Source organism: Giraffa tippelskirchi, chromosome 6, assembly GCF_054371585.1.
Source record: "Giraffa tippelskirchi isolate mGirTip1 chromosome 6, T2T-mGirTip1v1.2.pri, whole genome shotgun sequence".
Taxonomy (NCBI): Eukaryota; Metazoa; Chordata; class Mammalia; order Artiodactyla; family Giraffidae; genus Giraffa; species Giraffa tippelskirchi.
Window position 1 is genome coordinate 135,614,178 of NC_137280.1, and position 24,833 is coordinate 135,639,010.

The 24,833-nt window shown below is 46.6% G+C and overlaps 2 protein-coding genes across 4 annotated transcripts in view; one reads left to right on the forward strand and one right to left on the reverse strand.

Annotated features, from left to right (window-relative positions):
• The window catches only part of SLC36A1 (solute carrier family 36 member 1), a 326,176-nt gene extending 307,213 nt beyond the window's left edge, over window positions 1–18,963 (forward strand). The window contains exons 14-15 of the mRNA XM_081495958.1: window positions 4,686–4,861; window positions 18,721–18,963. The gene's annotated coding sequence lies outside the window, so the exon portion shown is untranslated. The remainder of the gene's footprint in view (window positions 1–4,685; window positions 4,862–18,720) is intronic.
• ATOX1 (antioxidant 1 copper chaperone) lies at window positions 1,608–23,681 on the reverse strand. 3 transcript variants are annotated; one of them, XM_081495994.1, is made up of 4 exons: window positions 23,609–23,681; window positions 15,489–15,564; window positions 11,433–11,601; window positions 1,608–3,184 (listed from the first exon to the last, which is right to left on the reverse strand). In XM_081495994.1, the coding sequence occupies exons 1-3, from the start codon at window positions 23,612–23,614 to the stop codon at window positions 11,477–11,479; spliced, it is 207 nt and encodes a 68-aa protein (XP_081352120.1). In that variant the 5' UTR covers window positions 23,615–23,681; the 3' UTR covers window positions 1,608–3,184; window positions 11,433–11,476. The 3 variants fall into 3 exon arrangements, with proteins under 3 accessions (XP_081352120.1, XP_081352118.1, XP_081352119.1); XM_081495992.1 differs by lacking the exon at window positions 1,608–3,184 and adding an exon at window positions 5,400–6,701; XM_081495993.1 differs by lacking the exon at window positions 1,608–3,184 and adding an exon at window positions 8,123–8,260.
• Window positions 23,682–24,833: the final 1,152 nt, after the last annotated feature.

The window sequence follows — 24,833 nt, forward strand, 5'->3', positions numbered from 1 at the left end:
GTGGTTTGCAGGCTCTAGAGCAGAGGCTGAGTAGTTGTGGTGCATGGACTCAGTTGCCCCATGGCATGTGAGTTCCTAGTTCCGGGACCAACGATTGAACCTGGGTCCCCTGCATTGGTAGGCAGATTCTTAACCACTGGACCACCAGGGAAGCCCCTGTTGACTTTTTAATGATGGCCAATCTGACTGGTGTGAGGTGGTTAATCTTAACAAATAAGAGGATCAGTTGTTTTTTATTTTATTTTTTGGTTTCATTGTAGCATGTGGGATCTTAGTTCCCTAAATAGAGATTGAACCCATGCTTCTTGCAGTGTAAGCATGGAGTCTTAACCACTGGACCACCAGGGAAGTCCCAAGATAATCAGTCTTGATAGAAAGATGCTGGGGGCCTGGAACCTCACCATCTATTTCTCTTTCCCCGAGGCACCTGTAGGAACCTTGGGTTTCCATAGAACACAGTTTGAAGTGACTGATCTAGTCCACGGATTGATAAAATTTCTCTGCAAAGAGCAAGATAGTAAACATTTTAGATTTTGTGGGCAATCTCTGTTGCAACTATCCAACTTAGCCATTGCAGTGAAGAAGCAGCCACAGATAATACATCCAAGATGAAAACGTGTCCATGGAAACTATTTAGTGAAAGAAGCAGGTTACAAAACATCAGCACCAATAAAATTATTAAAATGCTTATTGAGGGCTTCCCTGGTGGCTCATTGGTAAAGAATCCACTTGCCAATGCAGGGGACATGGGTTTGATCCCTGATCCAGGAAGATCCCACATGCTGCAGAGCAACTAAGCCTGTGCACCACAATTACTAAGCCTGTGCTCCAGAGCCCAGGAGCTGCAACTACGGAGCCCACAGCGTCCTAGAGCCCATGCTCCACAACAAGAGAAGCCACTGCAATGAGAAACCCGCGCAGTGAAACTAGAGAAGAGCCCCTGCACAACTAGAGACAAGCCCACACAGCAATGAAGACTCAGAACAACCAAAAATAAATAAATAAAATTATTGAAAAAAATGCTTATTGAGTGCTTACTACAAAGAAGACACCATATTAAATAATTTATATGGGTTATCTTGTTTAATCTTCAGAACTACCCTAAGATACAAAGGCAATGATCTCTGATTCACTAATGGGGATACAGTGACCTAGGTGGGTTAAATAATTTGCCAGTAAGATATGGAGCTGGGATTTAAACCCAGTCTAATTCCAGAGCCTGAGTTTTGAAACACTACAGTATATTGCCTTTTATGTTTACTTATATATATGTGTGTATGTGTGTGTGTGTGTGCGTGTGTGTGTGTGTTTATGGGGCTTCGCTTGCAGCTCAGTGGTAAAGAATCTGCCTGCAATGCAGGAGATGCATCAGACATGGATTTGATCCCTGGATTGAAAGGATCCACTGCAGGAGGATTTGGCAACCCACTCCATTATTCTTGCCTGGAGAATCCCATTGACTGAGGAGCCTGGTGGGCTACAGTCCATAGGGTCGCAAATGGTCGGACATACTGAGCGGCTGAGCATGCATGCACATAAATATTTACATAAGCACCAAAAAGATGTAGAAAGAAATACACCAAAAAGTTACACAGACTTCGTCATCATGTAGAGATTATAATTCAGGGAGTGATTTATAAATAAGATGGTTTTAATTCTGTCTCACCATCATAACTTAGATATTTCCATTATGAGGCAGTAGGAGTTTTTCTTTCTAAAGAGCTGTCCAGTTCTAACATTCTAGAATTCCTCAAGGCCTCTGCTACCTCTAGAATTTGGTCTGAGCAAGAGGCAGAGGCAGGAGGTGATGGTGGAAGGGTCTGGGGAGCTTGTCTCGCAGCGCTGGAGGGCACCTGAAGCTCTTAGAGGTTCCGGGCTGCTCCCCCAGCCTCTAACCTTCCACCTCTCCCTCCAGCCCTCCCTACCATCTCAGTGGCTTTTCTGGCCTCTCTAATTGCCAGAAACACAGAGGGAACCACAGCTTCTGTTTAGACCGGAAAGAAAAAAAAAGGAAAAGAGTTAGATCCCTGCAAGTGGCTGCTTAAGGGAGGATGGTTTCCAAACTGGACCCTGGGAGGGGCAGACTGAGCAGGGGAGGGGTCAGGTCTGAGGTGGGCGGCCTGACCAGGTAGCCTCAGGCCTTTTATGGAGCCATAGGATTCAGGAACACACTCCCCAAAATGTAAAGTGGAGTGGGGTGGGGGGTCCGCTCGCACATGTGCCGGGCGCCAGGAACCGTATGAGCGGGCCTAGGAGCAGGGGACGCCCAGGGCTGCTCTGGTGTTTTCTCGGCTTCCACTATCAAAAGGGCATCCACGAGGACTTCCCTGGAAGTTCAGTGGTTAAGACTCCATGCTTCCACTGTAGGGGGCACAGGTTCGATCCCTTGTCAGGGAACTAAGATCCTACCTGCCCTGCTGCTGCTGCTGCTGCTAAGTCGCTTCAGTCGTGTCCGACTCTGTGCGACCCCATAGACAGCAGCCCACCAGTCTCCCCTGTCCCTGGGATTCTCCAGGCAAGAATACTGGAGTGGGTTGCCATTTCCTTCTCCAGTGCATGAAAGGGAAAAGTGAAAGTGAAGTCGCTCAGTCGTATCCGACTCTTAGCGACCCCATGGACTGTAGCCTACCAGGCTCCTCCTTCCATGGGATTTTCCAGGCAAGAGTACTGGAGTGGGATGCCATTGCCTTCTCCTACCTGCCCTGAGGTACAGCTAAAAAAAGAGGGGGCCTTAACAAGGAGGCTGGTGACCAGGTGGTCTGATGAGTCCAGCTGTGTCCCTGAGGAAGAGCTGAGGGGTTTGACCAGGGATGGGAGTAGGAATGGGTAAGGGAGTGTGTTCTGCCTCTGAGGCACCACCTCAGAGGGGCTGGACTGATGCCTGAGTGTCGTGATAAACCTAGCCTCCGTTGTGAGACGTGCCGGGGAGATGCGTGTGGGCTCAATACCAGGATTTCCCCACCGCCCAGAGCTGTCCGGAGTTGAGCCAGTTGCTTGTATAGCTCTCTCTCAGGGCTGGTGAGCAGGCCAAGACTTGGGGCCCCACCGTCGGGGGGAGGCAGGGTAGGGGTGTGTGTGGACATTGGACTGGACAACCAGCCAGGTCTTCTTCCCCAAAACCCTGCAATGATGATAACAGTAGCCAGGCTGAGCACCCACTGCGTGCATGCATCATCTCATTTCACTGTAAGAAAAAGGCATAGTTATTATTTTACAGATGAGAAAACTGAGATCCTGAGGACAGTTAAACAACCTGCCCAAGCTCATGCCCCCAGGAAACAGCCAGGCTGGCACTGAACCCATCTGTTGTCTGCAGAGCCTGCATTCTCATCTAAGATCCAGCTGGCTTCTAGCTGTCTGGAGATTTTTAGTCCTAAAAGGACTAGGATGCTAGGAGCCCAGGATGAGCAGACCAGTGGGGGACAGCATCCTTGTTTCCAGAGGCTTTGACATTCTCTTTCAAAATTCTGACTGGCAGTCATGAGATCTGCAGACCTTTCCCTTCTTGGGGAGCAGATAAGGAAACTCATCCACTTAAACTAAGTGACCACAGCCCCTAAAGACATAGAAATCTAAAAGCAGCTCTGTGGGACACTCCCCAGAAATTACAGGCTTGTGTTTTTGAAGAGACCATCCTAATTAAAGGAGAATGCCACAGAGAGGGCTGTGACCTGAACAACAACCGCTCTCCTCCCACTCAGCGCAATGCTTGAGGGTCCATTTTTCCTTCTCATAGTCTGCAGGGTTGAAAGGACCCAGATTTGTAGATCTGCAAATTCTAGTTTTCAAACTTCAAATTATATAATGGTGAAACTTTTTGTTCAAAAGACTTGATTTGTGGAATGCCACCATCAAGCATTAGGCATTCTTATTTCAGTCTCAGAATCTTACGTAAGCCACCTTATATAATCTCACAATAGCCAGCTGAGGTAGATACATCATGATCCCCATTCTACAGATGAGGAAGAGAGTTGCACAAAAGAATCCATTCCTTTCCCCTCAAGGCCATGCAGTTTGTAAGTAGAGGAGGTAGAATTTGAACCCAGATCTGCTCAAGTCCAGAGTGTGGCTTGATACCTCTGGGCTGTAGGAGGGAGCTGGGTAGGTAAAACTGTATGTTAAGCTGCCTTGGTTTTGCATCTGCTTTGGTTTGGCACAATCCTGTGCCCTGTGGAGCCATTGTGGAACCTGACTAGCACCAGAGAGTAGTTTAAAAAACTGGAAACAAGTCCAGTGTCCATCAGTGGTTGAATGAATAATACTTTGTGGTATGGCCATACAATGGCATACTACTCAGTGATAGGAAGAAATAAACTATTGAGACCTCAATAACATGAGTGAATTTCAAAGTCACTGTGGTGAGTGGGAAAAGCCAGGCAGAAACGAGTCCATTCTGTATGATTGTATTTATATAAAAGTCTAGGAACTGAAAACTGATTAATAGTGGCAGAAAGCAGACTGGTGGTTGCTTGGGGGTGGAGGGAGGGGTGGAAGGGTTACCAAGAGGTCTGATGGGAGTTTCCCAGGTGATAAATATCACTCTCTTGATTGTGGCAATGGTTTCATGAGTGTGTCTGTATATCCTTTAATATTATATATAGGCTTAAGTTGTATGCTGTTTATCAAATGAAGTTATACCTCATTAAAGTTGTTGAAAAAAAAAGTCTAAAACTTGTATTTAACAGGAGGCACAGACAGGAGATGACTTGTTCAAGCTCGCTCAGAGTCAAGGGATTCCCTCTGTGGACCCTCTGCTACCCTCTCCCAAGCCCAGCCACTGGACTCTGCTGGGGCTCTGCCTCCAGCACCCTATGGCCTATGTGGCTTCTCTCCAGCCCTGGGGATGTCAGCACCTGACAAGGTAAGGCTTTGGCCATGGAGGACATGGGGGGAAGGTGGACAGAGGCAAAGGTGATGGGAGCCTGAAACAGTGAGCCCCAAGAGGGGCTCCAGACTGCTGTATTCACACAGGGGCCTTTTACAAAAATATAAACCTGCTAAAAGGATCAGACCAGGTAATTTCTGCCTCTGTAAGATTAACTCAAAGAATGCCTCATACACATCTACCATGTCTGAGTCTGTCCTGGTCTACTGTCTTACAGGGACCAGATAAAAATGAATGCCATATTATTAAAGAAATGCAAATCAAAACTACAATGAGATATCACCTTACACCAGTCAGAAAGGCCATCATCAAAAAGTCTACAAACAATAAATGCTGGAGAGGGTGTGGGGAAAAGGGAACCTTCTTGCACCGTTGGTGGGAATGTAAATTGATACAGCCACTATGGAAGATGGTATGGAGATAACTTAAAAAACTAGGAATAAAGCCACTATATGACCCAGCAATTTCATTCCTAGGCATATACCCTGAGGATACCAAAATTGAAAAAGACACATGTACCCCAATGTTTATTGTAGTACTATTTACAATAGGTAGAACATGGAAGCAACCTAGATGTCCATTGACAGATGAATGGATAAAGAAGTTGTGGAATATATACACAATGGAATATTACTCAGCCATAAAAAGGAATGCATTTGACTCAGTTCTAATGAGGTGGATGAACCTAGAGACTATCATACAGGGTGAAGTAAGTCAGAAAGAGAAAGATAAATATCGTAAACTAACACATATATATAGAATCTAGAAAGATGGTACAGATGAATTTATTTACAGGGCAGCAGTGGAGACACAGAGAATAGTCTTATGGACACTGGGAGAAGGGAGGAGAGGGTGAGATGTAGGGAGAGAGTAACACGAAATCTTACATTACCATATGTAAAATAGATAGCCAGTGGGAGTTTGCTGTATGTCTCAGGGAACTCAAACAGAGGCTCTGTATTGACCTAGAGGGGTGGGATGGGGAGGGAGAAAGGAAGGAGGTTCAAAAGCGAGGGGACATATGTACATCTATGACTGATTCATGCTAATGTTTGACAGAAAACAACAAAATTCTGTAAAGCAATTATCCTTCAATTAAAAGATAATTTTTTAAAAAAATGAATGACATAAACATAAGGGCAGGATGCACAATAAACAGCCCCCAAAGAGCAGCCATTACACATCCATCAAGTATCCCCACTGTGCCTGCTTTCTGCACTGAGGGAACAGATGTGTGGCCTGATCATTGAGGACAGGAAAGACACGTGGATGAAAAGCTTTGCCTCAGCCCTGAAGCTAGGAGGATAAATGCTGGGAGGGCCAAGAGGAGAGATAAATTACTTCCAGTCGTGGAGGTTTCATGGAGGCTGTGGTATGCAAGGGAGGGAAAGGAATCTGTACGTGGAGACAGGCAGTGGTGGGGAGGCGGGCGAGATCATTCCATCTTGGGGCAGCGTGAACAAAAGCAAGGCAGCTGGGAGATGCAGCTGGCTGCAGAGAGGGCTGGGAAGGCTGGGCTGGTGGGCTGGGGTCAGGCGCTGGGGCAAGCACCGGGGTGACACGTGGATACATTTGCTCCCCCTCAGCACACACACACACACCCTGCCGTGGGATCTCATTGGCTCCCGCTGCTTGGGGCATTGAAGAGTGAAACCTAGGGCCTCAGCTGGAAACCTGGATTCCAGCAGGGAGTGGTGGGGTGAAGAATCAAAGGAAAGGAACTCCTCCAAGGACCACTCGCCCCAAGAGGCACCAGTGTCTCCATCCTTGGGCATTCCCGGTGGGCCAGCCAGCATCAACCAGGTCTCTTGGAAAGCTGTGAAAATAGAAAAACTCAAGTTTGTACACCCAGAGTCCACAGAAACAGTCTTCCCATCTCCATGGATGGTCAAAGCCAACGAATAGTGCCATCTTGAGGCCAAGACACCTAGATACCATGAAGGCTGGGAGAGGCCCTGTGCCCCTGAGGGACCACGAAGGCAGAAATGGCTGAGACTTGTTTTAATACTCTCATAACGGGGCCAGAATTACACCAGCACACAGTTTAGAGCTGGCAGAGTCTCACTTAAGGCCCCTGAGGTGCAGATATTGTGCACTGTACAGATGAGGAAACTGCCTCTGGGAGAGATGAGGTGACTGGTCCAAGGTCACAGGTGGCCATAGGCAGAGCCAGGCCTCATCTCAGGTCGCTGATCAAAGCCGTGATGTGGTTCTCAAGACCTTTCAGTAGGAATGCCGGGTCAAAACTGCTCCCACAAGATGCCTTTTTTTCTTTCTCTTACAATCATGCAGTGAAGTTTCCAGAATCGAAATGCTGTGTGATGACCTCATCTCACCCCAATGGCTCATGGGAGATGTGCTTATATATTCCTGTGTTTCAAACATTTCTGTTTTAATTTCTAACATGGCATAACCCACATAACCATAAGCTCTTTGAGACACTTAGAAAATTTCAAGAGTGTAAAAGGGTCCTGAGATGAAACAGTTTGACAGCTGTTGCTTTAAAGTATTTTTAAAGAGTAAGTAAAGCTATATGAATGAAAACATTCCCTTTGTTTTGATATAACTGAAACAACTCTGTGAGGCACTAACTTTTAGGCTGACTGGAATTCTACTTGCCATCTCGATAGATATTTGATTAATTAAATACACACCAAAAAAATGTATGTGAATAGAGAATGTTCACTGAGTGATTTCTAACTGGCAAGCACTCTCTAAGTGATTTACATGAGTCATCTCATTTAATCCCCACAACCACCATTTGCAGGAGATGCTGTTACCACATTTTATGCCTGTGGACACCAAGAGATTATGTGGCCCAGCTAGGAGATGTGGAGCTTGGACTCTATCCCAGACAATCTCTCTCTTCCCATTATTCTGATACACAAGCACCTCTTCCCATTATTATTCCCATTACCATACAATTTTACATCCCTTAAATGCATTCACTTGACAGGCAAAAGTTTTTCAACATATGGAGTCTAAGAAAGTAGTGAAAAGAAAGAGGATCACCAACCTAACCCAACACCTTGACTTATAGATGAGGAAAATTGAGGCCCAGAGAGGGCAAATGATTTGCAAAAGCTCACACAGCCAAGACTCAGAATCCATCGGACTCGGGAGCTGTTAGAACACCAACCCAAGGAAGCACTGTAGTTATCTCCTTCACAGCAACATGTGAGCAGCACAGCACAGCACGTAAGCAAGTGACATCAAGACCAGGCAAGAGACAGTATCTCCAGCAAAATCGGCTTGACTTTATTGCAGGGAAGCTACAGAGGAGCAGGGCAAATGAGGGTCTCCGCAGGAACTACCATTGCTGAGCAGGACTGCCAGGTCCTAGATCTGTCTGGAGGGCAGGAGAGGATCAGCGTCCTGGAAGAAATGAGAAGTGAGGTGGAACACTGGTGCCATCTGCTGTGCACATGGAGACATTACAAAAGCAGTAAAGATTGACTAAGAGGCAATTGTAGGGGGTGAAGTGGGAAACCTAGATGCCGAGTTGGACTAGAACCCCGTGTCCAGCCCTGCACGCCGCTCCTACAAGAATGCCTTGACCTTGCTAAGCCGATCACTGCCGAGCCCCTTTTCTAGGGCTCTCCTAGGGCTGCTGGAGCACTTCCTCTGTCCTGTTTCAACTTATACTGGGATGGCAACAACAAAAAAAGCCATGAGCAAACAAATCTGCTAAGAGCCAGATGATCAAGGAGACCTCATAACCAATAAACATTCTACCTCTGGTTTCGGAACCTGGCTTCAAATCAGTCACTGGGGAGCCTCTTAAAACAGACTCAGAGACAGATGCTGCCTGGTGTATGCGAGTAAAACTGGCTTGATCAGTGATTTTCACCCAGTGCTGTGCATATGAACCTCCAGGAGCCTCTTCATACTACACATCGTTACTGACAGATGTGCAGACCAAATCCTATGATGCTTGAATTTGCTGTGAATACTGGGGTGGAGAGAGTGGGCTATGGATGAAATGATGGCAATGACTCGATAATTGTTGGATCTGGGTGATGAGCATGTGGAGATTCATTTCACGACTCTACTTGCATAGTTTTGACACTTCCTATAATTAAAAAAAAAAAAAGCTAAAATAGATAAATTAATGAAACTATCCAGCCATTGAAAGGAATGAAGTACTGATACATGCTAAGCTTGAGTGAATCCTGAAAACATTATGCTGAGTGAAAGAAGCCAGACACAAAAGATCATGTAACGTTTCCTTTTATAGGAAACGTCCAGAATAGGTGAGTCCAGAAGGGCAGAAAGCAGATTTGTGGTTGCCAGGGGATGGAGAGAGGAGGCAGTGGGGAATGAGTGAGAGCTTAAATGGGTACAGTGAGTCTTCCCAGTGTGACAGAAGTTTTGAAACTAGAGTGGAGATACAACACTGTGAACACACTATAAAGGCCCATGAGTGGTACATGTGACAATGGTTAGCTGAACGTTATGTGAATTTCATCTCAATTTAAAAAGAAGAGCCTACTATGAGAAAAAGCACATATTAAGCTATACATGGTTTACAACTGGCAGTTATTACTTTTTTTATATATATTTATTTTTATTTATTCATTTGGCTGTGTTGGGTCTTGGTTGCAGCATGCGGGATCTAGTTCCCTGACCAGGGATTGAACTCGGGCCCCCTGCATTGGGAGTGCAGAGTATTAGCCACTGAACCACTGGACCACCAGGGAAGTCCTGGTATTAATTTTTTAGTCAAACAAAATTTACATGCTCAAGTCAGGAGTTTCCAATTCAGTGTGTCTACACTGGGGCTCCCCCATGTGTGGAGCCACTGAGTATAACTTTTCCCTTCCTCCATCCATCCTTGTCACAGAGACTTTTATAAACACAATCTTATACCCAATATAAAACAGGGCTACTTAGGTTAGATGGAGGGGCCCAGAGTTCCACCCACCCTCCCACCCTACTCCCCAAACCCTAGGGACACAGGAACCACCATGATGAACACTGGTATGGTGGAAACATTACTCTCCTTTAAAGATCATCCTTCATATTCAGAGGGACATCATAGCAACCCCCACAAGGCAGGAAAGCAAGGTAGAGGTTACAGCCCCATTTTACAGGAGGGAGGACTAGGTCTCAGGAATAAAAGACAAATGTCCAAAGTCAGAGTGTGAACTGAGGGCAGAGCTAAAACTAGACTCCTGGAATACTGATTATTCATCCTGGGCTCATTCCTGAACATGGTTGTATCCATGGGCAGAAAGGGGAAGAGGAAGACAGACACACCTGACATCTTGTGATCTGCGTGTGATGTCACCAGATACACAGGACATCGCCACGGCTCAGATTCCAACACCCACCTTTAGGAAGGAGGCGGCAGCTGAATGTCACTGCCGTGGCCCGCCAGTCAGTTGGACACCTGACTTGCAGCCTGCTCCTGGCACTCATCTGTGTGAAGCTTTGGTCAAGTCACTTCCCTTCTCCAGGCCTCATGTTTCTTGATTACAGTGAGAGCCCTGGCCGACATCAGGGACGTTGTGATTGTTGTCATTCATGCATTAAAGGCACTCAGGGGCAGTGACCACTAGGAGGGCTCTGCTCTGAAGGGTTCTGAGACTGTGACTGGGCCCAGAGGGAAGGAACTCTGCACGGATGACTAGAGTCTGCCCTAGCTCCACAGTGAAGGGTGCTGGCACACTGCCACCTGCCTTTCTGGATTATGTAAAATCAAAGGGAACGGCCAGCTTAAACACGCCGCTGTTGTTTGTTTTTGTTGTTTTTCACCTTTAACAGCTTTATTGGGGGTATATTGTCATGTTATACACATATTTTAGTGTACAATGTGATGATCTGTAACTTGTCAGATGAATACACCCACATACTCTCACCAGACTAGTTTTCATTTTTCTAGAATTTTCCATAAATGAAAGCATACAGTATGTTTCCTTTTCTTGGCTTCTTTCACTCACTTCTTTTATACATGAGATTCACTGAAGTTGTTGCATAGACAATAGTATTCAATTATATGGCTACACCATGGTTTGTTTACTCACCTAGTGATGGACACTGGGTTGTTTCCAGCTTTTGGCTATTACAAGTAAAGCCACTATCAGTATTTACAAGTCTTTGTATGGACAATGCTTCCCATTTCTCTTGGGTAAATACTAGGCAAGGAATGGCTGGGTCATATGGTAGGCTTTAAGAAGCTACCAAACTGATCACACTGTTTTTGCACCAGTCTGGGCCAAGGGCATGCTTGGGAAGCTGACAACCGTTCCAAGTGGGGATGGAAGCCAAGGTGAATTCACTTACCTGGTCAGTGAACAAAGCTCAGGGAGTAAGTGTCACCTCTGAAGGGACCGTTATGTTATCAAAGTAAAAGACACACTGCCCAGGGCCAGATGCTTACATTTAAACCCTGTTAATCACAAACTACGGCCCAAAGTCAGAGAGGGGTCCCCAGGACACATCAAGCAGTGCTCCGTCTGCTTGCAGGAGACTGGAAGGAGCCCATGAGCTTGTGGTTTCCACTGGGTAATGACTCATTTGGTGCCCGTGTCGGGGCCTCACCCACCTGCCCATGTTGGTCTATCCTGCAGGCTGCTGCACGGGGCCTCTCTACTTGGGGCCAAGGTAGGAGACAGCCTTTCCTGTTTTCCCCAGGGTCTCCAGCAGAGTGTCCACGCTGTGCTCAGAGTTGATGCAGACCTTTTTGTTGGGCAGGTCAATGTCAAATTGAACTCCTGCAGAAAGTGGGGTAGGGAGGACAGACATGTACCAGTCAGGCTCCTGAATTGTTCACCCCTACCCTTTCCCTCTCCTCTAGACCAGGGATTGGCAAACTTCTGAAGAGGGCCAGAGAGCCCACAGGTTTAGAACTGTGAGCTGCACGGACTCTGCCCCATCGTCTTCTGTAGATTGTTTTGTGTTCTTGTGGCTTCCCTGGTGGCTCAGCTGTCAAAGAATCTACCTGCAATGCGGAAGACCTGGGTTTGATCCCTGGGTTGGTAAGATCCTCTGGAGAAGGGAAAGGCTACCCACTCCAGTATTCTGGCCTGGAGAATTCCATGAATTGTATAGCCCATGGGGTCAGAGAGTTGGACATGACTGAGCAACTTTCACTTTTGTGTCTGACCCTTTTGCGAATGCATGTATTGCAGCCTGCCAGGCTCCTCTGCCCATGGGATTTCCCAGGCAAGAATCTGGAGTGGGTTGCCATTTCCTTCTCCAGGGGATCTTTCCAACCCAGGGATTGAACCCATTTCTCTTGTGGTTCCTGAATTGGTAGCAGATCTTTACCACTTGAGCCACCTGGGAAGCCCCATATTGTTTTACAAGCCTCGAAAAATGTAAAAACCATTCTCAGCTGTGCAATAAGAGACTGTGGGCCCAAAGGCTATAATTTATCCATCCCTCCTCTAAATAAGGACTTAAATTTTTTTTTTCTTAATTGCAAAAGTAACACAGACATACCAATTTTTTGGGGCCACATTCTGTGGTTTGTGGGATCTTAGTTCCCTGCCCAGGGATTGAACCTGTGTCCCCTGCAGTGAAAGCATGAAGTCTTAACCACCGGACTGCCAGGGAAGTCCCCAGACACACCATTAAAAAAAAAAAAAAAAAAAAGGCAAGCATTTTTGAATAAAATTTGAAACTGTAAGCCCCCCTATGACTTCTCGCCTCTAAGAATCACTGGACAATAGGGTCCCATCCAGTGTTTCTCCTAATGGACAAATGAAAAGTCATTTTCCAAAGTGGCATCATAATCTGTAAACAAGTTACTTATATGTCACTTTCCAGTGTCCGGGACACCTTGCCATCTTAGCACATACAGACTTACTTCATTCTTTTTTGGCAGCAACACCGTATCCCACAGTGTTACTGTATCACAGGGCTTCCCAGGTGACACAGGGGTAAAGAAGCTGCCTGTCACCGCAGGAGACACAAGAGACTCAAGTTTGATCCCTGAATCAGGAAGATCCCCTGGAGAAGGGAATGGCAACCCATTCCAGTATTCTTGCCTTGACAATCTTATGGACAGAGGAGCCTGGAGGGCTACGGTCCATGGGATCACAAGGAGTCGCACACAACTGAACAACGGTGCGCACACATACCATCCATCTACTCAGTCCCTCTCTAAAAGACACTGACGTTGCTTCCAATTTCTCACTATGATCAAAACAATGTAGACATACTTGAACATATGTTATAAAACTTGTGAAAATATTTCTATACCATGAATTCATAAACTGGAAATTGTGGGGCAAAATATTGGTATACTTTAAATGTTTGCAGATATTGCAAAACTGCCCTCCTAAAGAGCTGTGTCCATTTAAGGACCCTTGGTGGCATATGCAAGCAGGTACAAACGGGTTTGTTGAAATAACAAAGGCAGAGTCCCAGGCCTGGCTTCACCACTGACCGGCTGTGTCCTGCCCATCACAGGCCCCAGTCTCCCCATCGGAACATGAAGGAGTTGGGGGTCAGCCAGACCTCGTGGGCTCTCCAGGTCAAGTATGCCACTGATCTGTGATTCCTCAGGCCCAGCACTGCTCATCTGTGGCCCGACTGACTCAGAAAACCCTTCTGACTCTTCTCAAGTGGCCACCCAAGTGGGAACAGTAGTGAAAGGTGGGAGATACCTGTTCAAGCTCAGAGGCAGGTCCTCACACACCAGTGAAGGGGCCTCAAAAAGCACATGGCACAGGATTCAGTCCTAACCTCTGACTCTGGACCTACTGGACACCAGGGGCTGAGAGCAGTGCATCCTGGCTGCACTCTGGGTTTTGTCTTTTGTTTCAAAAGGGCCTCCCTCCTCTTCAGAGTAAATATTCTGGTGGCATCATAGAGCTGGAAGACACTCTGGGATCATCCGACCCAGTGGATTTCAAAGCTGTGTTTCTGGCAGCCCAGGTCCCCAGGCAGGTGTTCTGGAGCCTGTAAGAGTGAAAGCAGGCCGGCCCTCACTTCATCTGGACCTGCTGCTTGTATACAGGGGCTTCCAAGCAGGGTTTCACTCTTTTAAAAAAGAAAAAAAAATTATTTATTTTTGACTGCGCTGGAACTTCATTGCTGCGCGAGCTTTTCTCCAGTTGTGGTGAGTGGGGGCTGCTCTCTAGTTGTGGCGCTCAGGCTTCTCACTGCAGTGGCTTCTCTTGTTGTGGAACACAGACTCTAGGGCATGTGGGCTCAGTAGTTGCAGTTCCCAGGTTCTAGAACACAGGCTCAGTAGTGCACGAGCTTAGTTGCTCAGTGGCACGTAGGATCTTCCCAGCCCAGGGATCGAACCCATGTCTCCTGCACTGGCAAGCAGATTCTTTACCACTGAGCCACCAGGTAAGCTGTGGAGTTTCACCTTAAAGCATCAGAGCAAAGCTAAGAGATTGACATTCTCATACCACAGCTGGGGAAAGCCAGGCCCCAGAAGAGGAGGCCATGGTCACATAGGAAGTTAGTGATCAAGTTCTTTCCATTGTTTCAGATTTTTTCAAGTTCAGGTTCCAGTTTACAGTCTAGAAATTAGCCATGGACTCACTAGGGGACTCTGGGCAAGTCACTTCCCCCTCTGGGGCCTGGTGTTAACATCCCCATTCCACAGATGGAAAGTACAGCTCAGAGGACTGTTTTAAGTGCTAACAAGATGACAACCCCATGAGAGCCCTTGGAAAATTGGGTGTTATTATTGTGGGAGGTCTGATTCAATGGACACAAACTTGGGCAGACTCCCTGAGATGGTGTGTGACAGGAAGGCCTGGTATGCTACAGTCCATTGGGTTGAGAAGAGTCGGACATGACTTGATGACTGAACAACAATAGTGGGAGTTGGGAGGAAGGTTTAAGAAGGAGGGGGCATATGAATACCTGTGACTAATTTATGTTGATGTATGGCAGAAACCAACAAAATATTATAAAGCAATTATCCTTCAGTTAAAAATAAATTAAAAAAGAAAGAAAATTGGGTGATTTATTATCCAGGGTTTTAGAAATGAAAATCTTAAAAGACGGATTACCCCCAGAACTCTGATCACAACTCTGTCGTTATCTCATGGAACCCCAGGACCAGACCCTAGCCCACTCTGGGCCTCAGTTTCCCCAGATGAGAACTGAGGGGACTGGAGAATGGTTTTCTAAATACACTCAGAAGGGGTGCTTTAGAAGTTCTGCCGGCATGACTGATTGAAACTTTGTTTCTTAAAATGTTACAACTTCTAAAATCTTAATAGAAAATGGCACTCAAATGTATCACATAACAAAAGTTACCACAGTGGAGATGAATGTAACATAGTAACTAGTCCTGCCAGGGCTCCTCCAGGCCAAATTTACTGGCTGTGTCATTTACTGGCTGTGTGATCCCAACTGGTTGTTCAACCTCTCTGAACTTCAGTTCCCTCCTGCTTGAAACAGAGATGGTCAAAGAAACTACCTGAAATGGTTGTGGTGAGGATTACATGACATGATCCACAGAAGCCATGAAGCAGAGTACTTGGCACAGGCTAAGTAACTCAGTACGTTTTGGTTTCACTGTTATTATCAGCTTAAACTCAAGACTCTCCTGCTCCATGCCTGCATTCATTTAAGATAAGTGTACCAGTCTCCCCACCCCACCCCCAACCCAGGGCCACTTACTCACCTCCCAGCTTGTTGAGGACTCGAGTGACTGCGTTAGAGCAGCCTTCACAGGTCATATCCACGGAGAACTCGTGCTTCTGAAACACACAAAGGGGACCATGAGCCAGGTCCTGCAGAGGGACCCCCACACCCACTAGCACGCAGGCCCACTCAGGGCCCCAACACAGAGGGCAGAGAGAAAGGCAAGATCAGGCCGTCATCAGACTCATCAGTAGCCTGAGTCTCACTCTATTAAATTGTACAGTGGAGTAACTCAGGGTCTCTATATCTCAGAGGTGGTTGTGTTAAAGGACAGAATCCCTAGAAAATTTTTACTAGTATCTGGCACACAATGTATTGAATCACCTGGGAAAGAAGTTTAAAATGCTGGTTTCTAGTCTCACCTTCAACATCCTGATTTTTCAGCTATGCGATTGTCTCAAGATCACTAGTAACTCTGGTGTGTGTGGGGGGGGGGATGCTCTGAGCAGTGCTGATCTGGGGGTTGTAATTATGCATCAGAAGATCACTTTCTGCATTAGAATCACCTGGGAGCTTATTAAAAACTATAGATTCTGGTCAGCAAGCCAGAGGGCTGAGGTGTCTATTACGGCCAATAAGCTTCCATAGTGATTCTGAAGTACAAAGACCACTGTCGCATTCCAAGTGCCTCAGAGGCAGCACCTAAGTCCTAGAAAGGGAGATAATTTGCCTGGGTTCCCAGTGAGCTAAAGCTGGGCCAGTAAGAGAACTCAGGTTCCTGGACTCTCCACGTGGGCTCAACATCCTACCATATCCAGGATATCTAACAAACCAAGGGCATGAAGGCAAGCTCCCAGAACATGAGCTCTGTTCAGTTCACTGCTGCATCCTCAGTAAATGGAATGGTGAGTGCCTGGCACAGAGGAGGGGCTTAATACAGTTTGTTGAGTGAATGAATAATTGATACAGCTGGTTGAAGAACCCTGGGTTCTTTCTTTGGTTTCAAACAAAGGTTATTTATACCAATACTTCCTTTATTGTAATCTCTGGAAATAAGACCTGGCTTCAGATCCCAGCTCTGGCAGTTAGTAGCTGTGTGACCATGAGTAAGTAACTTTACTTAACTCCTTTGTGCCTTGGTTTCTATATCTGAAAAATGGGGATGAGAGTTCCTCTCCAGGCTAGTGAAGGCTATGAACACAGGATTTTAAGCATAGTAGCCAGCATGCAAGATGGCCCCATGATCTCTTCAGTTCAGTTGAGTCGCTCAGTCGTGTCCAACTCTTTGCAACCCCATGGACTGCAGCACACCAGGCCTCCCTGTCCATCACCAACTCCCAGAGTTTACTCAAGCTCATGTCCATTGATTTGGTGATGCCATCCAGCCATCTCATCCTCTGTCATCCCCTTCTCCTCCCTCCTTCAAATCTTTTTCAGCATCAGGGTCTTTTCAAGTTAGTCAGTTCTTCACATCAGGTGGCCAAAGTATAGGAGTTTCAGCCTCAACATCAGTCCTTCCAATGAATATTCAGGACTGATTTCCTTTAGGATGGACTAGTTGGATCTCCTTGCAGTCCAAGGGATTCTCAAGAGTCTTCTCCGACACCACAGATCAAGAGCATCAATTTTTCAGCACTCAGCTTCTTTACAGTCCAACTCTCACATCCATACATGACTACTGGAAAAACCATAGCTTTGACTAGACAAACTTTTGTTGACAAAGTAATGTCTCTGCTTTTTAATATGCTGCCTAGGTTGGTCATAACCTTCCTTCCAAGGAGCAAGCGTCTTTTAATTTCATGGCTGCAGTCACCTTCTGCAGTGATTTTGGAGCCCCAAAAAATAAAGTCTGACACTGTTTCCCCTGTTTCCCCATCTCTTTCCCATGAAGTGGTGGGACCAGATGCCATGATCTTAGTTTTCTGAATGTTGAGTTTTAAGCCAACTTTTTCACTCTCCTCTTTCACTTTCATCAAGAGGCTCTTTAGTTCCTCTTCGCTTTCTGCCATAAGAGTGGTGTCATCTGCATATCTGAGGTTACTGGTATTTCTCCCGGCAATCTTGATTCCAGCTTGTGCTTCATCCAGCCCAGCATTTCTCATGATGTACTCTTCATATAAGTTAAATAAGTAGTGTGACAATATACAGCCTTGACATACTCCTTTCTCTATTTGGAACCAGTCTGTTGTTCCATGTCCAGTTCTAACTGTTGCTTCCTGATCTGCATACAGATTTCTCAGGAGGCAGGTCAGGTGGTGTGGTATTCCCATCTCTTTAAGAATTTTCCACAGTTTGTGGTGATCCACACATTCAAAGGCTTTGGCATAGTCAATAAAGCAGAAGTAGATGTTTTTCTGGAACCCTCTTGCTTTTTGGATGATCCAATGGATGTTGGCAATTTGATCTCTGGTTCCTCTGCCTTTTCTAAAACCAGTTTGAACATCTGGAAGTTCACGATTCATGTACTATTGAAGCCTGACTTGGAGAATTTTGAGCATTACTTTACTAGCGTGTGAGATGAGGGCAATTGTGCAGTAGTTTGAGCATTCTTTGGAACTGCCTTTCTTCAGGATTGGAAGGAAAACTGACCTTTTCCAGTCCTGAGGCCACCACTGAGTTCTCCAAATTTGCTGGCATATTGAGTGCAGCGCTTTCATAACATCATCTTTCAGGATTTGAAATAGCTCAACTGGAATTCCATCACCTACACTAGCTATGTTTGTAATGATGCTTCCTAAGACCCACTTGACTTTGCATTCCAGGATGCCTGGCTCTAGGTGAGTGATCACACCATCGTGATTATCTGGGTTGTGAAGATCTTTTTTGTATAGTTCTTCTGTGTATTCTTGCCACCTCTTCTTAATATCTTCTGCTTCTGTTAGGTCCATACCATTTCTGTCCTTTATTGTGCCCATTTTTGCATGAAATGTTCTCTTGGTATCTCTAATTTTCTTGAAGAGATCTCTAGTCTTTCCCATTCTATTGTTTTTCTCTATTTCTTTACACTGATCGCTGAAGAAGGCTTCCTCATCTCTCTCTGCTATTCTTTGGAACTCTGCATCCAAATGGGTATATCTTTCCTTTTCTCCTTTGCCTTTTGCTTCTCTTCTATGATCTCTGCCTCTTGGTATTTATGCCCTTGAGTAATCTCATCCCACAATGTCTCAGGGTTAGCCTGTGTGTCCTGTAGAATATGGCTGAAGTGATTGATGTTAGGCGACCTTGGAGGCTAACTTGTAAAAGACATGTGGTGTCTGCCTTACTCTGTCTAGGATCATTCACTCCAGAGGAAACTGACTGTCATGTCCTAAGGACTCTCAAGCAAACCTATGGAGAGGTGCACACGGTGAGGAATTGAGCCCTTCAGCCAACAGCCATGTGAGGGAGCCCTCTTGGAAGCTGATCCTCCTTCAGAAGGCCACAGCCCTTGACAATATGATTACTGCACCTCCCATGAGAGACCCTGAGTCAGAAACACCAGCAAACTGCTTCCAGATTCCTGACTCTCACAAACTGTAAGTTAATGAATATTTGTTGTCTTAAACCACTAAGTTTGGGGGGTAATTAATCAGGAGTGATAGATAACTAGTATGTTAGGTATAGAGATTGGAGCCTAATAGTAGGTTCCACTGGGGTAAAAAGTTAGCTATCAGGGACTTTCCTGGTGGCCCAGTGGCTAAGACTCTGCAGTCTTACTGCCAAGGGCCAGGGTTCAATCCCCAGTTGGGGAACTAAACTCTGTGGTATGGCTCCCCCCCCAAAAAAAATTTAGCTATTCAGATTATTATTGTTATTACTTTATTCCACTTCCCTCTTTTCTATGCCTTATAAAGAAGAAAAAACAAAAAACTATGGCTACATTTTTCATGGAGTATTTCAAATTTGTTACCTTAATAGGAATTCTGGGCACAGCACTGTATCTTACTGGAAGACCTCAGGCAAAATCCTTGCCCTTAAGGGCCCCAGTCCCCTTATCTAAACCATTAACCAATTAAGTTTTCTCAGGCTCAGTGCACTTAAGAATCACTTCAGGCCTTGGGGACCAGGCAGGTCTGCAGGTAGCTGCCTCAGTGGGTACTGTGGCTCTGGGTGGGCCCTGGGACCCTCCATTTTTAACCCACTGAGGAGAGACAGAAGGGTAAGACCACACACCTGAGAAAAACTGGTCTAAATGGCTTCTCAGGCTCTCTCCAAGTCTCAAACCATTTTTGGGTCTGGATTATCATCATGCTGTGCAGGGGAAACTGAGGCCAAGAGTGAAGTACTTTGGTTTTTCAGTGCTGAGTTATATAACCATCATTTGCACCATCATTACACAACCAGAAAACCACTATTTTACTGAGGCCAAATCTGCAAAACTTGCCTTAAAGAAAATAGTCTTCCTTTTCTTCTAGTTAAACACATTTGATTCTTTCAGCTAATTTTGTGACTATTCCGTAACAACCACAACAAATTCTGGAAATAAGGATTTCTAGTGAGGACTCCAAAATCTTGCCTTTAACAGGTAGTTCTCAGTATCAGCATCACCTGGGAACATGCTGGAAATGCAGACTCTCAGGTCCTAACCTCAGGCCTCCTGAATCAGAATCCTCAGTTTTTAACAAGATACCCAGCTCATTCCTGCCCACATAATAGTTTAAGATGCTGCTCCAGAACACAAACTGGCAAACTACAGCTTGCCTGCAACCTGGCTTTGTAAAGTTTTACTGAAACACAGCTAAGCTCATTCATTTACTTTCACACTAGAATGGGCGAGTTGAGGACTTGTAACAGACCATATGGTTCATGAAGACTTATGTATTTACTGTCTGGCCCTTTAAGAAAAAGTTTGCTGACTCCTGCTCTAGAGTAACTGATAATCAAGATTAGTCAATGAGGGTGGGATTGGGGGGGCTTCCCTTGTGGTCCAGTGGTTAAGACTTAGCCTTTTAATACAGAGGTTGCAGATTCGATCCCTGGTTGGGGAGCTAAGATCCCACATACCTTACAGCCAAAAAACCAAAACATAAAGCAGAAGCAATATTGTAACAAATTCAATAAAGATTTTTAAAATGGTCCACATCAACAACAACAAAAAAGATTGGTCAATACCTTGTATCTGTATACCAATCCAAAGCTTTAATGGGTTTGCAAGACCAACATAAAACCTAAATCTGTTGAGTACCCACTATGTGAAATGCTCTTTATATAGTATCTAAGTCAGTCCCCACCCAGCTTGGAAAGGGAGCTAGTCACCCTACTATACTTAGGAGAAAACTGAGGTTCCAGGGGTTAACTAAGCCACCCAGTCACGTGGTGGGTATATGCAGAGGTTGGGACATGAATCCAGGTTTTCCTGGCTCCAGGGACACCTTGATGGTTCTGGACCAGCAAACAGGGTTGCAGAAACCCTGAGATGGGGACACCTTGGGAAGGAGCACAAGTTTTTGCTGCCCGAGGACCTAAAGTCAATAGATCTCTAGAGTTTTCTTTTGTTGGCTATGAAGGACAGGTCTCTTTCCATCCTGCACAGTTCAGAGGTCAGAAGCCAGCAGACAGGTAATCGTTATTCAGTGCTTTCTTCCACTACCTCTGAGCTGCAAAAGTAAATATGGGGGTTGTGGAAAGCCTCCTTAATGAGTAGAATAATCCCTTCTTTAAAGAGAATCCCAGGACTGGCCCCACCACTGAATGCTTGACTTTGCACAGAGCCAGCCTTGCAGTGCCTTTGCTCTGCCACCTATAAAACAGTTCCTGTAAAGAAGATGAAAAAGCCCAGTCATCTGTACAATTCTTTAATATAATCTCAGAACTGGAAGGGCGGGAATGGAATGGAGTCACACTATCCAGACACCTCCCAGAGGTGAAATGCTTTCTCAAATATCCAGGACATTCAGTCTTTGAACACCGTGATGATTGGGAATTTACTAATATAAGAGTGCCTACTATGTGCCAGGCATTGTTCATGCATGTCCTTGTTTAATCATCACAGCAACCTCATAAGATAGGCCTTAGTATTGTCACTTCTTGACAGCTGAGGTTAGGTCACTCACTCAGGGTGACACATACAAACAGCCACTGTGGTCCTTGTTAACACAGGGTTGAAACCTGCCTGCTGTAGTTCTACCTAATTTTTCCTAGGTCTACACAAGAGCTACCATTCCTTCGGGACTGTGTCAGTGGCTGAGCTACGAATTTTACTGGCACTTTTCCTGTTACTACTAACAACAGTCCTGTGAGGTTGCACTTTTTATCCCCATTGTATGCTGAGGAAATTAAGGGACAGAGAGGTAAAGCAGTTTGTCTAAGGTTACCAGCTGGCAAGGGTGGGGGTTGGGGCACAGATTTTTTCAAAGAAGTTGCTGAGATTCCAAGTGTTTGAGAAATCTCTCAGGTGGCGCATTGTTCCTTTTCCAGCTCTGGTGTGAGTCCCTTGATTAATACCCTTCTTCCTTCAGCTGTTCATCTTGTGATAATACTGCCAAGAGCCCTCTTCATTCTGACCATCCACTCTGGTGGGTCTTTTGTTTGTCAAAATCTCCAAAAGTATAAAAAATAAATAAATTCCCAGAAGTGAACCTAGAATAGAGCCACCCTCAAGCTGGCTTTTCCCTCATGCCACCCTCCCCAACCAAAAGCTGGTAGCCTCCACTATCCCAGGCCCAGAGTGATTAGTGCTGTTCTCTGATGCTGTCACAGGCCAATTTGCTCAACTGGGAGGGCTGGTTCTGTCAGGTTCTTTGTTCATACTTTGGGTTGTCTGAGGCTTTGTCTCAAGGTGCCTGGCAAGACCCAAGGGAAATGACATCTGAGATGTTTGGGACCTGGCCTGGAGGAGCCTCTGGCTCACCTGTCAGCTCCCCAAAGCTAGGCTGCTAAGACACAGGGCATCTGTGGGATACCTCTCGGTACCCACTTGGATCAGAGCCATAAAACCAGGCACTCCTGGGGAAAAGTGTTAAGCACTGCAAGACACCAGCCAGGAGCCCCGAGATCAGATCAGGAACAGAACTTCCTCCCAAGCCAGCATGACTACTTTTATTGAGCAATTATCATGTGAGATTAGGAGAGACTTGGACCCTGAGGATAAAGGGCTTAATCTGAGCTGCACCCATTTCTCAACACCACCCTGAATAAATTAGTGGACTTTTAATTTTGTTTTTAATCTGAAAAAAGGCCTTATTTTTTTACCTACAAAATCAGACCATGAGACTGAGTCTGTTGCAAAAGTGCCCTAAGACCTGCTCTGCCCACCCCAAACTCTGCCACTAAGCAACTGGTGACTTTGGGCAGGACCCTGAACCTCCCTGGAGCCCATGGGTTCAGGTTCATAAAGTGACCGGTACGAAAGTTTGAACGCACTCTCTCCATTCATCATGGCCCAACCTGAAACTCAGAATGGGTAGGGGAAGGGAAGAAGAACACAGATCTCTGAACAGCTGTCCTATCTGGGAGGCAACAGCCACCACAAACCCCTCTTTCAGGCCGGCTCCGCGGGAAGAGGCATCCAGGTGGGACACGCAGAGACCAAGCCATCCCAGTTCCTGATCGCCACCAACTCCCTGTGTGATCGCTGCGACTCCCTGCCCCTGTTGGGGTGGTCCCTCTTAGTTTCCCCGTCTATGCAGAAAAGGTTTAGGCTTGTAATCGCTTGAAGGCCTGCTGCTGCTGCTGCTAAGTCGCTTCAGTCGTGTCCGACTCTGCGCGACCCCATAGACGGCAGCCCACCAGGCTCCCCCGTCCCTGGGATTCTCCAGGCAAGAACACTGGAGTGGGCTGCCATTTCCTTCTCCAATGCATGAAAGTGAAAAGTGAAAGTGAAGTCGCTCAGTCGTGTCTGACTCTTAGCGACCCCATGGACTGCAGCCTGCCAGGCTCCTCTGTCCATGGGATTTTCCAGGCAAGAGTACTGGAGTGGGGTGCCATTGCCTTCTCCGCTTGAAGGCCTAGGAGCTTACATATGCTGAAGCCCGACTCCCAGATAAAATTCTTTTTGGGATCCGATTTTCTAGAGGGTCGCAGAAGCTGGGGGGAGCTAGGTGGGAGGGGCAAGAAGAGGGGCGACAGTTACGGCCGCGGCCAGAGCCCTTGAAGGGGGACGTCTGACCCAACGGCTGTGCAGCCGAGGAGCAAGCCGGAGGCAGCGGGTCTGCGCAGGACGGGGACGGCGCGACCACTTACCGGCATGATTGAGGAGGAGGTGGCGGCTGCAGCGGTAACTACGCCTCCACGGGCTCTGAGCCCTGACGCGGCCGCGCTTCCGGGTGTGCACGCTACAGGAGCCGCCCTCTGGTCCCGGCCCCGCCCCCTCCGGTCCTGGCCCCGCCCCCTCCGGCCTAGCGGGCTGGCAGCCACTTGAAGGCCGTTGGCCTCTCCGCTGACTTCCGGCCAGCACGGGGCCCCTGGACACCAGCCACGTCTGCGCTAGGCGGTGGGAGGGACAGCTCGGCTAGCTTGCTTTGCTGGTTGGCCATTTTTAGAACGCCTGCTCGGTGTCAGGCTGGTATTAGGGGCTGGGAATGCAGGGCCCCCCGCTGTGAACAGGCCAGACACTGCCTCCACCCTACCCCGGTCCCTCCCTAGAGGGACAATCTCAGTTACTCACTCAATATTTGCTGATTGCCAACCGTGGGGCGGCACTGTGCTAGGCAGCCAAGATGCAGTAATGGAAAAGACACAGCCTAGCAGGGAGCCAGGGAAGCAAGAGGATAACGCAGGACAATACAAGTGTTAAAGGAGCTGTGCCTTTGGAGCCATGAAAGGATCTCTCACTCAGACTGGAGAGGATGGGGACGGTTCATGAAGAGAGAAGGCTTGCAGAGGAGGAAGTCTTTCTTCATCTGAAGATGGAAGATGGGCCCATTGGGAAGGAAGGAGACAGAACAGCATGTACAAGTTGAAAGGGGGAAGTCCCTGGTGGTCCAGTGGTTAAGAATCTGCTTTGCAAGGAGAGGATGTGTGTGCTCAGTCCTAACTCTTTGCAGCCCCATGGACTGTAAGTCCACCAAGCTTCAGTGTCCACAGTCAAATAAGTATTAAAGTCGAAAGGCATTAGAGGGCATGCCTTGGGAGGCTGAGATATTCAGACTGAGAGGCAGGCACAGAAAGAGATGGGGAAACAAGCTACAAAGACACGAGACCCATATCCATGAGTGAAGACACACAGAAGCAGAGAAATTCTAGTATCTTACAAAGAGGTGCACCAAGACCCAGAACTTCACATACACACACACACACAGTACCAGGCTGGTTCTATCCTTGTAATATCCAAGGGGCTCCACCGTCCAAGTTAGTAGCGTCAAAGTTCTCTCATCAGTCAAGCTGCTTGGAGAGCTTATTAAAAACTCAGATTTCTAGTCCTTTCCTTAGATACACTGTCCCTTCGTTTCCAGGTGTACTTATAGTC

Coding starts and splice junctions, on each gene's coding strand:
- ATOX1 (XM_081495994.1), bottom strand. Junction 11,602..15,488: donor AGTCCTCAACAAGCTGGGAG/GTGAGTAAGTGG, acceptor CACTTTCTGCAG/GAGTTCAATTTGACATTGAC.